We start from the raw sequence: 16,628 nt of genomic DNA, 5'->3' as shown, positions 1-16,628 counted from the left end.
AGCTGTTGCGGGCTGCAGCCTGGATGGGGGGGGGGGTGTAGGGTGTGCGTGTGTGTGAGGGGGAAATATGTAGAAGATATGATCAGAGAATACATATTGGGAGTCAGTACATCAGACAACCGACGGTTAGAATAGCGGGGACCAAGAGCCTGCAGGCACAAATAGTAAATACACACATATATTTTTATATATTTACTTTTTGTTAGCCTACCATAATTGTAAGTTTGTCCAAATCAGAAGCGTTTATGCAAAAATAACTTCATCATTACTTCGGTTAATCTCGAAGACTTCATCTTCAGAACGTCATAGCTGCTCTGGAGAAGGTGCAACACCGGGCAACAAAAGTCATTCCAGAGCTAAGTCAACTCTCGCATCACGAACGGTTGAGGGCCACAGGGGTGAATCTCACTGAAACTTGTAAAATACTGAACAATTTGGAAGATGTTGATCCGGACAGATTTGTCTAAAAGTCAGATGTAACACAAACAAGGACCAACGGTTTCAAAGTCAACAAGCCACAATGTAGGACTGAGAAAATGAGAGGCTTTGTCTCCCACAGGGTTATAAACCCATGGAACCGCCTACCCGCAGAAGTCGTAAAGGCCAAACTGTGTTGAATGTTAAAATCCAACTGGAAAAGATCATTAGGGTAAATGGGGTTACCTTTAACTTCCTGTCCTCGAACAAATCCACAAGGGCCGTGACGAGGATTCGAACCTAGGTCGAAGTAGATTCATCCTCGTCGAAGCCACTAGGTGTTAGTGGGCCTCAGGTTAATACAGGTAAATTTAATATAACTAGTGAAGTAACGCACTGAAATAACAGTAAAGGGATGTATCTATCTCGGTATTCTGAATTTTATCATTATCATTATATAAATATTTACATTCGCCACTGAGGGAATAGATGTTTTCATGTTGTATGGGGATTTATTCCAGGTTCCGGAGAGTTTTAATTCACTTTGTGTAAAACGAGATAAGGACTCCAGGCTGGTGCCGCATACTCCCGAACTGGTCTGACGTAAGTGATATGCAAGATCCTGAACGACTCATTGATCGGATTCCTAAAGCAGTTCTTATATTAACCGAACTTTTATATGTGGTTGATGTTATTCTTTTGATGTGGGCTTCTGCTGACAGGTTTGGTTCACTGCCAACACCCAAGTCTTGTTCTCTCCGATTCTAATACGATTTCCTGTCCTTTGTGATATTACGTGTCTGACCTCCTTCTCTCCGAACCCAGCCTTATTACTTTGCACTTTCTGGAGTTGAACTCTAGTAGCCACTTCAGGAGCCACACTTTTATTTTGTCCAGGTCCTCTTGTAGTTTCGTGCAGTCTTTTGTCAGGTATATCCTCGTAATGTTGGCTTCATCAGCGAACATTGAGAGAAAGGAATCTATCCCCCTTTGGTAGGTCGCTCGTATAAATTAGGAAGAAGATCGGCCCCAGTACCGACTTGGGCGACGCCACTGAGGCTTCTCCTCTCACGATAGTACTTTGTCTTCTGTTGCTGAAGTACTCCATTATCAACTAGGGCGTCGTCACTGTCACTCTATATAGTCGTAATGGCTTGGCGCTTGATAATTCCCTCCCTCCTGCATGGTTCTTCCTTTTGTGCACTAGTCTCGTGTGGGGTACGACGTCGAAGGTCTTCTGTCACGCCAAATGTATACAATTCGCCCACCCTTCTCTGTCCATCCAGTGGGCAGCGGTGGAAGGTGCACCCCGCACACTAAGTAACCGCATCGAACTTTACCTTCACAGTTATTTACTCTGCAAATGTATATTGTGCCACAGTCAGCAGAACTATTCACACATCCTAATTTATATCCTGTCACTAAATCTCAAGAATTTATAAACTCGATCACATTCAAATAATATCCGAAATTACATATTATGCAAAATTTTAGCCAAGCTTCAAAGTTTGCCTTGTGTAAGCTAGGTAGATTGTTTATACCCAATTAACAACTGAAAATGAAGAAAAGACGACGTTTCAGTCCATCCTGGACCATTATCAAGTCGTGTCCTCACCCACTGCTTGATAATGGTCCACGACGGACCGAAACGTCGTCGCTTCACACATCTTCAGATGTGTGGTTGGGTCATCATAACTTCAGCCACGTTATTGTGCCTCATCGTGTGCATGGGTGGTACTTTGTGTAACTACCACTCCACTGCCACCCACTGGGTGCCTGGGGGTGCCTGAGGGTGCCAGGGGGGTGCCTGGGGGTGCCAGGGGGTGCCTGGGGGTGCCAGGGGTGCCTGGGTTGCCTGGGGGTGCCAGGGGGGGTGCCTGGGGTGCCTGGGGGTGCCAGGGGGTGCCTGGGGGTGCCAGGGAGTGCCAGGGGGTGCCTGAGGGTGCCGGGGGGTGCCAGGGGGTGCCAGGGGGTGCCTGAGGGTGCCAGGGGGTGCCTGGGGGTGCCAGGGGGTGCCTGGGGGTGCCAGGGGGTGCCTGGGGGTGCCTGGGGGTGCCCGGGGGTTCCAGGGGGTGCCTGGGGGGTGCCAGGGGGTGCCTGGGGGTGCCTGGGGGTGCCTGGGGGTGCCAGGGGGTGCCAGGGGGTGCCCGGGGGTTCCAGGGGGTGCATATATACAGTGGTGTGTGTGTATCTCAGGTATGGCACGTGTCCTGGGCGCCACTTGTACGGGGGCGGGGGCACTGGGCAGTTTCTGTTGTACTGGATGTTTACGTGTACGTGTTTTGGGTGATAAGACACGAAGAGTTTAGTGTGTTTTATATTTTTTAGTATAGTTACGTTTACAGCCGTCGGTTTGTTGGCAATGTAGTGACGTGTCGTAGCAGTTGAGACAAAGCCTGGAGTAAGGCAGAGAGCCGGGTGAGGCCGGGGGTAGAGAGCTCGGTTGCGGGGTGAGTGTGCAGAGCGTGGCGCTCTGAATGTGGGCGGGGTCGAAGAGCACGAATGCGGGAGGAGAGCGTGGAAGTTTGATGCTGCTGGAGTCTGGCTGACTTTTCTGTGTCGAGGCTGAAGCGTCTTGTAAGAGTAGAAACTGAACACGTCGAGTGTTACATTCATGCTGGTGAATGTTGAAGATGTTCGATATCTTTTAAGAGTCTATAGTCGGGGTATATCCGACGTGGCTGCGCACTATCCAAGGAGGACAGACAGTGTAACTTTATAATCCATAGCGACTGCAGGGGAAACAGGGCGGATCCTTCGCATGGTCGTCCCTCAAGAACGCCTTGACCACCTCTGCGATTACGACTCCTTGAAGAAGGAAATTCGACCAGACTACAACTTCGAGGAACTGGGATAAGGAGACTAATCCTCTTGTAACACCCGGACATCTCCCCCTTGACCGGCCGACTGTGGCCAGACCCGCCAACAGCCTCGCTGACTCCTGTGGCGCTCAAATGTGAGCAACGTGTGTACCCCATCAATTCATCGGTCTGACCATCCCCATGGTCTTGGATTGGATTGGCACGTCCACGGACCCCATACCCACATCTCCAGTATCAGCTATTGATACTGATAATGCCCCGAAAGATCCTCCACTTACTAGCCCCTGATTGGTCTGAGGCGGGACCAAAGAGTCAAAGCTCAACCCCCGCAAGCACAACTAGATGAGTACACATAATGGGAGTCTGGTTATGGCACCACAACACACAGTCGTACACTGCCTTGAATGAATCAATAATCTTAAATCAAATCGAAAGAGATCCTCGGAACGTGGCACTCCAAGATCGGCAAAGTTTTACGCAATGGGATGGTAAACAAAAAAACTTGAGATTCCGCAGCTGACGTCCTCTCTTTGAAGGGAAAGATGTCGTCATGAACACATTTACAGGTCACCCGTCAACGGTACAAAACATCTTCCAGATGTGGTGATTCACTATCGTACTTGTAATTGGTGGCCCTCACACAGATAATTTAGTTTTAATAATAAAAGCAGAGTGTTTATGCACCGGTTACACAGTGGTTCACTAATCCCCAGCAAAATTGAATCTAAAAAAAAATCAGGGTTGGTGTCTGCCTTATTTTCTTATTATAATACTATAAGCAATGTCCAGTGACAAATGTTATGAATTAAAACGACTTCGGTAACATATATCAAACAAACACAGTGCTCAGGATACAGCACTAAATTGATGAATGTAATCTTTGTCCTCGACAACTCACAAACGTCTAGCTTATATTTGCCAGATGTATGATATTACTATTTACATACGATATTACTGTGTAAGGCAAATATATTTTAATAATAATAATTTTTATTTAAGCAAAAATATATACATACTTAAGATCCAAGAAGACTGTATAATTCATGGGTAGGACAGGTCCAATGTCTGAAACAACTAATACGCACAAAAAGTTTCGGGCATAATATTTAGAAAAACTAAATGACTGAACGAAATTAATTAAAACCTAGTTTATCAATTAAACACTAAAATGAGTTTATCAATTAAAACTAATTGTGATCAAAACAATAATGAATTGAAGTAGAGAAATAGAAATAAAATAATTATTACACGATGATTGGAACATATGTAGTTGTAGGAACTAGGCTTATAATCATCTCAGTAGAGAAAACAAAGATCCCTGAACCGTCGCCCACCCAGACGGGGTGGAGCCGTTCGCAAGATGCAGTTGCATGATGGCTCTCTGCTCGACTATGTAACTAGATACAAATACCTTGGTCTTGAGGTTCCACTGTACCGCAATGTTGTAGCTAGACTGGGTCGCCAATGTAGAGAGAGGCTCCGTGCTCTCAAGGCTGTAGCAGGCTACCATCTAAGCTATGGTGCAAATGTGAGAATTGTCAAAATGATGTATCTCTCATATATTAGGTCTCTGACCGATTATGCTGCACCCATGCTTGCTCTAGTGCCTGAGGGAATGCTTGGAGGGCTGGAAAAGATGCAAAACCATGATCCAATCCATCCATGATCCATGAAAAAATCAATGAGGATTATCCCCGGATGCCCCCGTACAACTAAATTACTAAACATAAGGAAGGAACTGAATATTTCATGTATAAGTGATCGTATCATTGAAATTAATGTTTTAATTGGTTCCCATATATATATATATATATATATATATATATATATATATATATATATATATATATATATATATATATATATATATATATATATATATATATATATATATATATATATATATATATATATATGTCGTACCTAGTAGCCAGAACGCACTTCTCAGCCTACTATGCAAGGCCCGATTTGCCTTATAAGACAAGTTTTCCTGAATTAATATATTTTCTTTAATTTTTTTCTGATGAAATGATAAAGCTACCCATTTCATTATGTATGAGGTCAATTTTTTTTATTGGTGTTAAAATTAACGTAGATATATGACCGAACCTAACCAACCCTACCTAACCTAACCTAACCTATCTTTATAGGTTAGGTTGGGTTTGGTAGCCGAAAAAGTTAGGTTAGGTTAGGTTAGGTAGGTTAGGTGGTCGAAAAACAATTAATTCATGAAAACTTGGCTTGTTAGTCAAATCGGGCCTTGCATAGTAGGCTGAGAAGTGCGTTCTGGCTACTAGGTACGACATATGTATATATATATATATATATATATATATATATATATATATATATATATATATATATATATATATATATATACAATGAAGGTGAAAACATGGGGGGATACATAAGGGATAAACATAGGGGCTGCAGAAGGCTTATTGGCCCATACGAGGCATCTCCTATCTAAACACAAAGATTAATCCAGTGTAATTGGCAACACTAATTGTAATTAACAACAGTAATTGTAATTGGCCAATTACACTGGATTAATCTTTGTGTTTAGATAGGAGATGCCTCGTATGGGCCAATAAGCCTTCTGCAGCCCCTATGTTTATCCCTTATGTATCCCCCCATGTTTTCACCTTCATTGTATTATATATATATATATATATATATATATATATATATATATATATATATATATATATATATATATATATATATATATATATATATATATATATATATATATGACAGTGTCAGACCACGGAGGAAAATTGAAACAGGAAATTCCTGTTTCAATTTTCCTCCGTGGTCTGACACTGTCACATTTTTTAATCACGTGTTTATTTTTCGGGATTTACACACACACACACATATATATATATATATGTGTGTGTGTTATTTATATATATATATATATATATATATATATATATATATATATATATATATATATATATATTCAGTGAACGTTTCACGTTTCACGTTCACTGTCGAGGGTAATTGATAAAGTAACTCCAAAATTTATTCTTTTTATTTCTGGTCTGACGCCTGAACGCGTTTCGTAATTCCCTATTACATTTTCAAAGACTTAGTTTATACACAAAATACATTCATACTAATACTCGTTTTGGGTGAGGTGATATATGGCAGAAAAGTTTTGGGCGAGGTGAAACAGAAGACAGAACACGAAACAATGGGTATGAGAACATAAGAATGGAAGTAACTGCAGAAGGCCTATTGGCCCATACTTTCTCTTGCTGCTTCCATATTGGTTCTTGGTCTTGAAGTGGGTAGAATATAGTTGTGTATTAATTGGCTGTTGATTGCTGATGTTGACTTTTTGATGTGTAGTGCCTCGCTGATGTCGAGTCTCCTGCTAACGCTGTATTTATCGATGATTTCTGTGTTGTTTGTTAAGATTTCTCTGGTGATGGTCTGGTTGTGATAAGAGATTATATGTTCTTTAATGGAGCCCCGTTGTTTGTATATAGTTAATCGCCTAGAAAGAGACGTTGTTGTCTTGCCTATATACTGAGTTCTTTGAGGCTTACAGTCCCCAAGCGGGCATGTGGACGCACAGACGACGTTGGTTTCCTTCAAGGCGTTCTGTTTGGTGTCTGGGGAGTTTTTCATGAGTAGGTTGGCCGTTTTTTTGTTTTGTAGTAAATTGTCAATTGTATTTTCTGATTTTTGTCTGTAGGGATAACGTTTCTATCAATAATGTGTTTCGGGACACTTTCCTCCGTTTTATGAGCCGTCGAAAAGAAGTTCCTGTAAAACAGTCTAATAGGGAGTACAAGTGTTGTGTTGGAGAGTTTTTTCACCCTATGCCCCTGTTACCTAGCAGTAAAATAGGTACCTGGGTGTTAGTCAGCTGTCATGGGCTGCTTCCTGGGGGTGGAGGCCTGGTCGAGGACCGGGCCGCGGAGACACTAAAGCCCCGAAATCATCTCAAGATAAGATACATAGCATAGTAATTACATTCTTATAAAGCCACTAGTACGCGCAGCGTTTCGGGTTGCGATGGGTTTCGGGTTACGCTGGGTTTCGGGTTACGCTGGGTTTCAGGTTACGCTGGGTTTCAGGTTACGCTGGGTTTCAGGTTACGCTGGGTTTCAGGTTACGCTGGGTTTCGGGTTACGCTGGGTTTCAGGTTACGCTGGGTTTCAGGTTACGCTGGGTTTCGGGTTACGCTGGGTTTCAGGTTACGCTGGGTTTCGGGTTACGCTGGGTTTCAGGTTACGCTGGGTTTAGGTTACGCTGGGTTTCAGGTTACGCTGGGTTTAGGTTACGCTGGGTTTCAGGTTACGCTGGGTTTCGGGTTACGCTGGGTTTCGGGTTACGCTGGGTTTCGGGTTACGCTGGGTTTCGGGTTACGCTGGGTTTCGGGTTACGCTGGGTTTCAGGTTACGCTGGGTTTCGGGTTCGGCAGGTTACGCTTTATTGTGGCAATACAATATATCTCAGTGGCAAGATGTAGTGCTGCTAATTCTGCATGTGTGGAGCTAACGTTATTCAGTCTCACACTTGTGGTCTGTGTGCATATGTTGTCTTTGTACATTCTACAGTGCTGCTGCAGTGCGCCCTGTTGACATTTGAACAGACCCATCAGCATAAGCATAGTGCTTGCGAGGCAGTAAGTTATTTATAACAGAATCAATAGTTTCAAGTGTTGTTGTCTTTAGGAATGCTGGGTTTTCCTTACTTTTTTTTTTGCTGATGTGGGTTTAAGACACTGGTATTTCAGGGTACAGATATAATCAGGTTGTTGTTGTTATAGATTCAGCTACTCGGAACAAGTTCCAAGTAGCACGGGCTATGGTGAGCCCGTAGTGGACTTACCTGGCACAAGAGCGGTGCCAACTGTATAATCAGGTGCCAATTTTATAGGTGTCGGAGCTCTGGTGGGCCTGACAAAAGCCTGTCATTTCGTATCCTGTTTCTATATATTGTTAGATATTAAGAGACTGCACATCCTCTCATGTGTACTCTATATATTTAAAACTCTGAACTGTAATGCCAGTCCTGACCTTAAACGCTTCCTAGAAGGTTGTAACAGAACCCATGGGCACCACACCAGAAACAAATACCTATTTGATATTCCAAGAGTGCGACTTAACCAAACTAGAAATGCTCTACAAATCAAGGGACCCAGAATGTGTAATGACCTCCCCAATCATGTCAAAGACTGTCCCTCTCTCAATCAGTTTAAGAGGAAAACTAAGTTCTACGTAATAAACTCCATGTAACCTACCTTACCTTCTAAATGTCAACCCATGTCATACTATTTTCAAACAATATTGATTAATGAACAACTTGTATAACTGCTGATATCCACCGTGTATAAACTTGAAGAAAATCGTAGTCTTCTATTTATTTAGTTTAAATTACTTCTGCTGTTCTGTTATAATTTCTGCTATTCCATCCATCTTGTAATTATTATCGTTCTTTTTTTATCCTTTTTTCCCTTTTTCAAATCAATTTATGCTTTTGATCTCAATTAGTTTTAAGTTTTCGTCTAAGTGTTTTCCCCAGATCTTGCCTGAAATGCTGTGCGTATTAGTGGCGTTAAGCATAGTATGTACTAGTTTAGTTAGTTTCGTTCATTTATTATGCACCCCATACCCATCTTGTGGGCGGTAGTGGAAAGGGTTACAGAGGCACATAATGGGCTCAGGGACTGAACCCCACAATTCATTTAGCTATGTACTAGCTGGTTGATACCTGGTTGATTGTAGCTCTATCTAGATATCCAACATTCTGTTTGTAAATCATTTTATGCGCATGTACTTTTACCTGAATAAACATTATTATTATTATTATTATTATTATTATTATTATTATTATTATTATTATTATTATTAAAGCAAAACCAAAAAGTACCTAACTTCATCTATTTAGTTTCCTACACTGAGCTTTAAATTTGCTCTGTACCTAGTGGTACCCAATCTCCTAATTTTTATGTAATATCAAACAACCTTATCATTGTGTTCATTGCTGTCTTCTTTTATGTGCTAGCCATATGCTGTATTGTGACTACCAATTTTTGTCAACTACCATTCAAGCTGTCATTGCAATCAATCTTATATTGTTTCTGCTGTATTGTGCCTACCAATTTGTTGTCAACTACCATTTTAAGCTGTCATTGCAATCAATCATAGCTACCTATGTGCTTTAATATACTGTACCTATAATTTTCTCTCATCTTTTTTTTTTTTTTCATTCCATGTAATCTGTTATCATTTTTTGTCTATAAATTTTGCAAGTATTTACCTCCTTAAAATTTTCTTAGATTAAGGACCTGCCCGAAACGCTGCGCGTGCTAGTGGCTTTACAAGACTGTAATTACCATAATTGTATCCTCACATTCCTTATGTACATTCTTGTATATGCATAAATAAATAAATAAATAAATAAATAAATAAATAAATTATTATTATTATTATTATTATTATTATTATTATTATAGTTCCAGTTCCCCAGTCGCCCACACAAAAAATATGATTAATTATAAAAATTAAGGAAAGTGTAGTAGGCCTATTGACCCATACTAGACAGCTCCTATTTATATCCACCCCAACAACAATATTACACCTATGCGTGCTAGTGACTTTACAAGAATGTAAAAACACCAAGCTATGTACTTTCATAAAGCCAATGTATTTTCTCGTCCTCCCACACCACTCCCACTCTGCCCACTGTATATAAGTGATGTACTTTACAATAATCACCGCACCGGTTCAAGTGTATTTATACACGCTAATTGATACGTAACTATAAATTGAACTTGTAACAGCAGTTATAATTATGGTCCCTCGTGGCACAGTAGTAAAACATTCGTCAGGCGCTTCGCGAGCGCTTTGGCCTGGGTTCGTATCCTGGCCGGGGAGGATTGACCAGGTGCCATGCAATCCTTAACTGTTGTCTCTGTTCACCCAGCAGTGAATGGGTACCTGGTTGTTAAGCGATTTGGCAGATCGTATTCCTGGGAAAATTAGGATTAAGGACCTGCCCGAAACGCTATGTGTGCTAGTGGCTTTACAAGAATGTAACAACTCCTGTATATATATAAATACAAAAAATTAACCTTGAGTAAAGTGTGAGTGTGTACTCACAAAATAAATAAATAAATAAATGTTTATTCAGGTAAGGTACATACATACAAGAAATTTTACAAAAATTTATAGATTTATAGATAGAGCTAGTATAAACAATGCCTAAAGCCACTATTACGCAAAGCGTTTCGGGCAGGAAAAACATTAAAGACTAGAACTTAATACTAATTGAGTTTAAAGTATAAAATGTGTTGAGAACAAATAAAAATAAAAAAGGGGGGAACATGGCTGAAAAAGCAGCACAAATACAATTAGGTCGACAAACAGCGTTGTTTAAAAAAACAGACATGGGTTGACAACAGAGGGGTAAGGTAGGTTACAGGGAATTTATTAGGTAGTGCTTCGTTTTTATCTTAAACTAGTTGAGAGAGGTACAGTCTTTAACATGATTGGGAAGGTCAATCCACATTCTGGGTCCCTTGATTTGTAGAGCATTTCTAGTTTGATTAAGTCGTACTCTTGGAATATCAAAACTGTATTTATTTCTGGTGTGGTGCTCATGGGTTCTGTTACAACCTTCAATGAAGCTTTTGAGGTCAGGATTGGCATTACAGTTCAGCGTTTTATATATGTATAATACACATGAGAGAATGTGCAGTGACTTAATATCTAACATATTCAGAGATTTGAGTAGGGGTACTGAGTGATGTCTGGGGCCAGAGTTATTGTCCTAGAAGCAGCTTTGTGTTGAGTAATTAGAGGACGTAAATGAATTTGGGTAGTAGAACCCAAAGCACAAATACCATAGTTGAGATATGGGTAGATGAGGGAGTAATAGAGCGTCACCAGGGCAGGACGGGGTACATAATATCTGATCTTAGAAAGAATGCCAACAGTTTTTGAAACTTTTTTTGGTATATTTAGAATGTGTCCCTGGAAATGGTGAGCTTGCGGTCAATGAGAACGCCAAGGAATTTGCCATATATTTTGTTACAAATTTGGGTATTGTTTATTCTGAGATTTATTTGATTAGAGGATTTGTTGCCAAACAGAATATAGAAGGTTTTGTCAATGTTAAGAATGAGTTTGTTGGCAGTTAGCCAAAGATGGACTATATTTAGCTCAGTATTTATTATGGCATTTAGAGCAAGGCGGTCAGGACTGGAGTAAATGAAGGTTGTGTCGTCAGCAAATAGAATTGGTTTGAGGTGTTGGGAGGCATTTGGAAGGTCATTAATGTAGATGAGAAAGAGAAGAGGGCCAAGTATGCTGCCCTGAGGAACACCGATGTTGATGGGTAGGGTGGGAGAAATTGAATTATTCACAGGAGCCTGTCAGTAAGGTAAGATTTGAGGTATTGCAGGAAGTGTCCTCTGACTAACCCAACACACACTATGTACTGTCATAGCTCTTTAATATTGTTCATGGAGGGCAGACGAAAATGTACATGTACTCGTTAGCACGGCAACTGAATGGCCATAGCCTTCCTTGGTTGTAATTAAACTAGTGAGCCCTTATTCTTCTCTGTGATACGTGTAGTGCCAAGCCGTGTTTTGAGAGAGAGGCTCGACAATACAGCGTCGGGGTATGACGACTTGTGTGTGACAGCGAGAGGGAGCGAGATCCCGCTACTCAGTGTTGCTTGGGTGTGTGTCCGGGCTGGTCTTGCAGCTCCTCCTCCGCGCACCATCACTGGCATCATGACTCTCATCCGATTTTGGACCCTTCTCTCCCTCCTTTGTTGGTTGACGCACTTGACATTTTGTGCAGAAGATAGAGGTGAGTTGTGAGCATGCTGCCAGCGAGTTATATTTGCCTCTTACTCTCAATAAAGTCTGGTAATGATCATGTTAGGGGGAGATTGTTTACCCTGTGAGCGTCTGGGCGTTTGTTGACGTCAGTGGTGCCCAGCCCAGATGCCACTTGGCACTTTACACTCATATTTAACCGGTTCTTGTGTCTTAATTTAACTGTTACTTTGCTAACTTCCTTCTGTCAGTGTTAATATTTGAATGCGTTGTGATGTCAGGCGAGGGGAATGTGTATTACAGCTTATACTAGTGTGCGTGTGTGGGCGGTCAGGCACCCGGGTGTCTGGGCAGTGCCAGATGAGGTTACCAGGAGTGCCACGTCTCATGCCCCGCCCTCTGCCTCTCACACCCACGTACCCACTTCCTCCAGCCTTGGAAGACGTGGCCATTGTCACGTTATCGCTGCCATCCAGTCTTTTTAATTAATTAATAATTTATACCTCATTTAACCGAGGGCCGCTAATACTAGTGGCCTCAATGAGGACAGGATGCCGGCGACTTGTCCAATGTCCTACCATTTGCCTTGATCTTTTCTATGTATATTTTAAATATCTACACAGTTTTGGCAGTTATGGGTATGGCGGGTAGGCGGTTCCATGGGTTAATAAACTTGTGGGTGAAAAAGCATCCTATGTTCTGAGTCCTGCATTGTGGCTTACTAAACCGTTGCTCTTTATTTGTGTTGTATCTAACCTTCTGAAGAAAATATCTAGATCAACGTTCTCCAACCTGTTCAGTATTTTAAAAGTTTCAATGAGATCTGCAGGAGGTTATTAAAAAAAAATAAAAATAAAATAAAATGTTTATTTAGGTAAGATACATACATACAATAAATTTTTACAAAGATTGGTTGACTTATAGGTAGAGCTAGTACATACAATGCCTAAAGCCACTATTACGCAAAGCGTTTCGGGCATGATAAACTTAAATGACAAGCTTAATACTAATTCTTTATCCTGATAATCCTATATTCCTGATTCTTTATCTGAACTTACCCACAGGTAGAGCTGGAGACTCTTGGTTACTGTTTAACTGTTCCACACTAATCTGTACCTCAGACTACAACAGGAGTAGCAGTTATACTTTTAAATTATTGGTAATATGCAAGCAAGATTGATAGGAGCATTGTAATTCATCATGTTAGTTTCTGTTAATTGGGTTTTGGGTTACCAAATGCTTGTAGGGAACAAAGATGTTTAAGGGTGGGCATAGATACATCACACAAGTGAAATCACATCTTTTGACATTTTGCAAGTAGAGTACTGTAGTTGCATGTTAAGGTAGTGCATGGAAGCAGTAGATCACCCAACCACTACCAATTATGTTAAAAATCAGAACTTTTTTATTTCTGATTTAACTTGATTAGCATATTATATGTACCAGTCCTGTGATGTACCATCATCATACTTTTTATTTAATTTACAGTACAGCATATTAAAACCCTTTTTTATAGGCTAATATTCCTGATAGTGTCCCCCCCAACTGAACACTGTATGCTTGGAATATCACTTTTTTTCATTAATAAATTACTTCTGTTTCAGATTTGTTGGTAATTACAGTTGCAACCAATGAGACCGATGGCTATCACCGCTTCATGCGTTCTCAAAACGTGTATAATCTCAATGTGAAGGTGGGTTATGTATTATAAGATTCATTGTAAGGTATAAAACATATTAATTATATAAGAATGTAAATGTTGTATGCTTGAGCTTCCATCCACACTGGTAGGAAGATGTTTTGTGGACCTTTTTCTCCACTTTTCCATTCTACGTTGATGTAATATTTGTTTAAATTGTTTCCTTAGCGGCATGAATTGTTCTTGGTATAGGTTGAATATACTGTATATTACATGCTAATAAGCACTTTAGCATACTCAATATGTGGGGATGAGTTCCAAGATCTCACATGTTAAGCCAGGTTGTGTAAAATTGAGTTAAAGATTTCATGGGAAAGTATGCATTCCAAAACTAAGAAATGTGTTAAACACAATTGGCCATTATTAGTCTGCTTAATATAATCTACACAACCCCTGACAAAAATGAATTCCCAATTGGCCTCTTCATTAACTTGAGAAAGGCCTTCGATACTGTAAACTATAACTACTTCTTAAACTTCACCACTATGGTATCTGAGGCCTTGCTCTGAACTATATTCATTCCCATCTCAGTGACAGACACCAATATGTAGCCATCAATAACATACGCTCCCCCACTGTCATTAACAGTAGGAATGCCACAGGGCTGCATCTTAGGACCTCCCTATTTTTTGTATACATCAGTGATTTGCCATATGTTTCTAATACTGTATTCTTAAACTATACTATTTTCTGATAATACTACCTCCTTATATTCTGACTGCAATCCTCACACACTAAATAAAATTGCAAATAATGAATTAAAAAGTCCATTCATGTGTATCAACCAATAAACTCACACTAAACATAGAAAAGACCTACTATGTTTTATTTGGGAGTAAATCATCAAATCGAATTCAACTTCAAAAAACAATGTTAACATTAGCACTAAAAAATAAGGGAAAGTTCCTTGGCCTATCCATAGACAAGAAACTTAACTTCAGCATCCACATACAACACAGCCAAAAAAGTCTCAAAAACAGTCGATATACTCTAAATTCAGATATAATGCTCCCCACTCTACTCTCCTCTTATTTACTATGCGCTAATCTATCCCTATCTTACATACAGTATCTGTACATAGGGTTCAGCCATTGTAAATTACCACAAGCCCATTATCACTTGGCAAAAATTTGCTTTCAGAACTAGAGCAAACTCTGTCTTCAGACAACACACAGCCCCCTCTGTTTAAGTCCCTTAATTAACATGCTAAATATACACTCCACACATTCTCATGTGTATTTACATGTTCAAAACTTTGTTCCTAATTGCTGATCTTGATCTGAAACTCTTCCTTGATAGGTGTAATAGAACCCATTATGGTCTCCTTATCTTTGCCATATCTTCTATAGTTTACATCTGTGACCTATGGTCGTGCTTATTTCTGGTTTGTAGAACTTGTACCTATTTTATTTTGCAAACATTTTCTGCAAATATGTACAGTGTATGTGGTTAACATATAAATCTTTTTCTTCCTATAAACTGAACTGAAATGTGATTTAAAATGCTTGGTTATTTAGATTTATTAGACATCTAGTGTATCTATGTATCTAGTAAGTAACACTGGTAAATAAGGATTAATTAATAAATTCCCATTTGAAGATGAAATTAGCAGTTCTGTATTTTTTTGTAATCAAGCTATATGTGGATTTAATTTAATTTTTACTATCGCTTGCAGGTGTTGGGTTTAGGTTTGACGTGGGAAGGAGGAGATGTGAAGAATTTGCCAGGTGGTGGTCAGAAGGTCAAATTGCTGAAAGAAGAACTTCTCAAGTATAAAGATGATCCAAACAGAATAATCATGTTTACTGACAGGTAGGTTCACAGAAAGTAATCACACTAACATGATGTGTCGGTGACAGGTAGGTTGTTGAATGCCACAAATAAAATTGTAATGTTAAAAGGACCGTTAATATACATCATTATGCACATTGCCATGTTCACAGATTGTATGACCCGAGGAATTGGGTTCTAACCTGTTATATATTACCTGCTATAAATAGCTCCTGTTGCCCTCGGATGATAGACTGACTATGCTCCTGTCTCCTGTGGACGATTTAATGTACCGCGTAATATTCAGAGTTCATGAATATTCTTTGTGGATGTCATTTAATGCTAGAGGTCTCTGGCAATCATTTGTAATGCTGGGAAAATATCCTGAAACCCTGAGCTATCTTCCTGTTGGATGCATCGCCATCCATTTGCCAGTTCCTTTGCTCAGAACTGTTGATACCATTCAAAATTTCATGAACTTTTATGGACCAGGAAGATATTTGTGATAAGACGAAATCAATTACAAATACTGTAGTTTACTTAAAAATTTAATTTCAGAATTTAACATTTTTAACATTTCTTCACCTCACGACTACCAACAAATTAAAATTGTTAAAAAAATTTCCCGACATCAGAAATAAATGTTTTAAGATATAAAAATAGGAGAAAGAATCATTTAGTTTTTAGTGCACTTGTACCCCACTAATCTTCTTGACACCTCTAGATCATTAAAGGGTGTATAAAGGTTACACTTTATTTAAAAACGGTGTACTATATGAAGGCCACACCCTTATAGATGTGAGCACATAAATGCTCAGGTAAGGTAAAGTAAAGCCGGGTAAATATGCTTGCATTTGGCTGAAGGTACATTGTCTCGGACTTAAACTTGGTATCTTAGGTCAATCATATCGTTTGTATTCTTAGATTTTGTCATGTCGTTATTTCATATAATGTACTGTACATTAGTAAATTATCCCTAATTCTTGTTATATTATTCCCAAATTACTAGTATTACGTATTTTTATTTCCATTCTTCATAATCAACTTCCATCACTTGTGTTACACCACCTCCATCACCTATTCCTCTCTGTACTCACATGTAGTGTAC

At 39.8% G+C, this 16,628-nt stretch overlaps 1 protein-coding gene across 1 annotated transcript in view; it reads left to right on the top strand.

The window, feature by feature from the left end:
- Positions 1-11,926: 11,926 nt before the first annotated feature.
- The window catches only part of Plod (procollagen lysyl hydroxylase), a 310,319-nt gene continuing 305,617 nt past the window's right edge, over positions 11,927-16,628 (top strand). The window contains exons 1-3 of the mRNA XM_045745692.2: positions 11,927-12,082; positions 13,656-13,744; positions 15,426-15,562. Of these exons, the coding sequence (XP_045601648.1) occupies positions 12,004-12,082; positions 13,656-13,744; positions 15,426-15,562 (305 nt within the window). The 5' untranslated portion in view covers positions 11,927-12,003. The remainder of the gene's footprint in view (positions 12,083-13,655; positions 13,745-15,425; positions 15,563-16,628) is intronic.

Source organism: Procambarus clarkii, chromosome 22, assembly GCF_040958095.1.
Source record: "Procambarus clarkii isolate CNS0578487 chromosome 22, FALCON_Pclarkii_2.0, whole genome shotgun sequence".
NCBI classification, from domain to species: Eukaryota; Metazoa; Arthropoda; class Malacostraca; order Decapoda; family Cambaridae; genus Procambarus; species Procambarus clarkii.
Note: the sequence above shows the minus strand (reverse complement) of the source record. Positions and strands in the feature narration are given on the sequence as shown.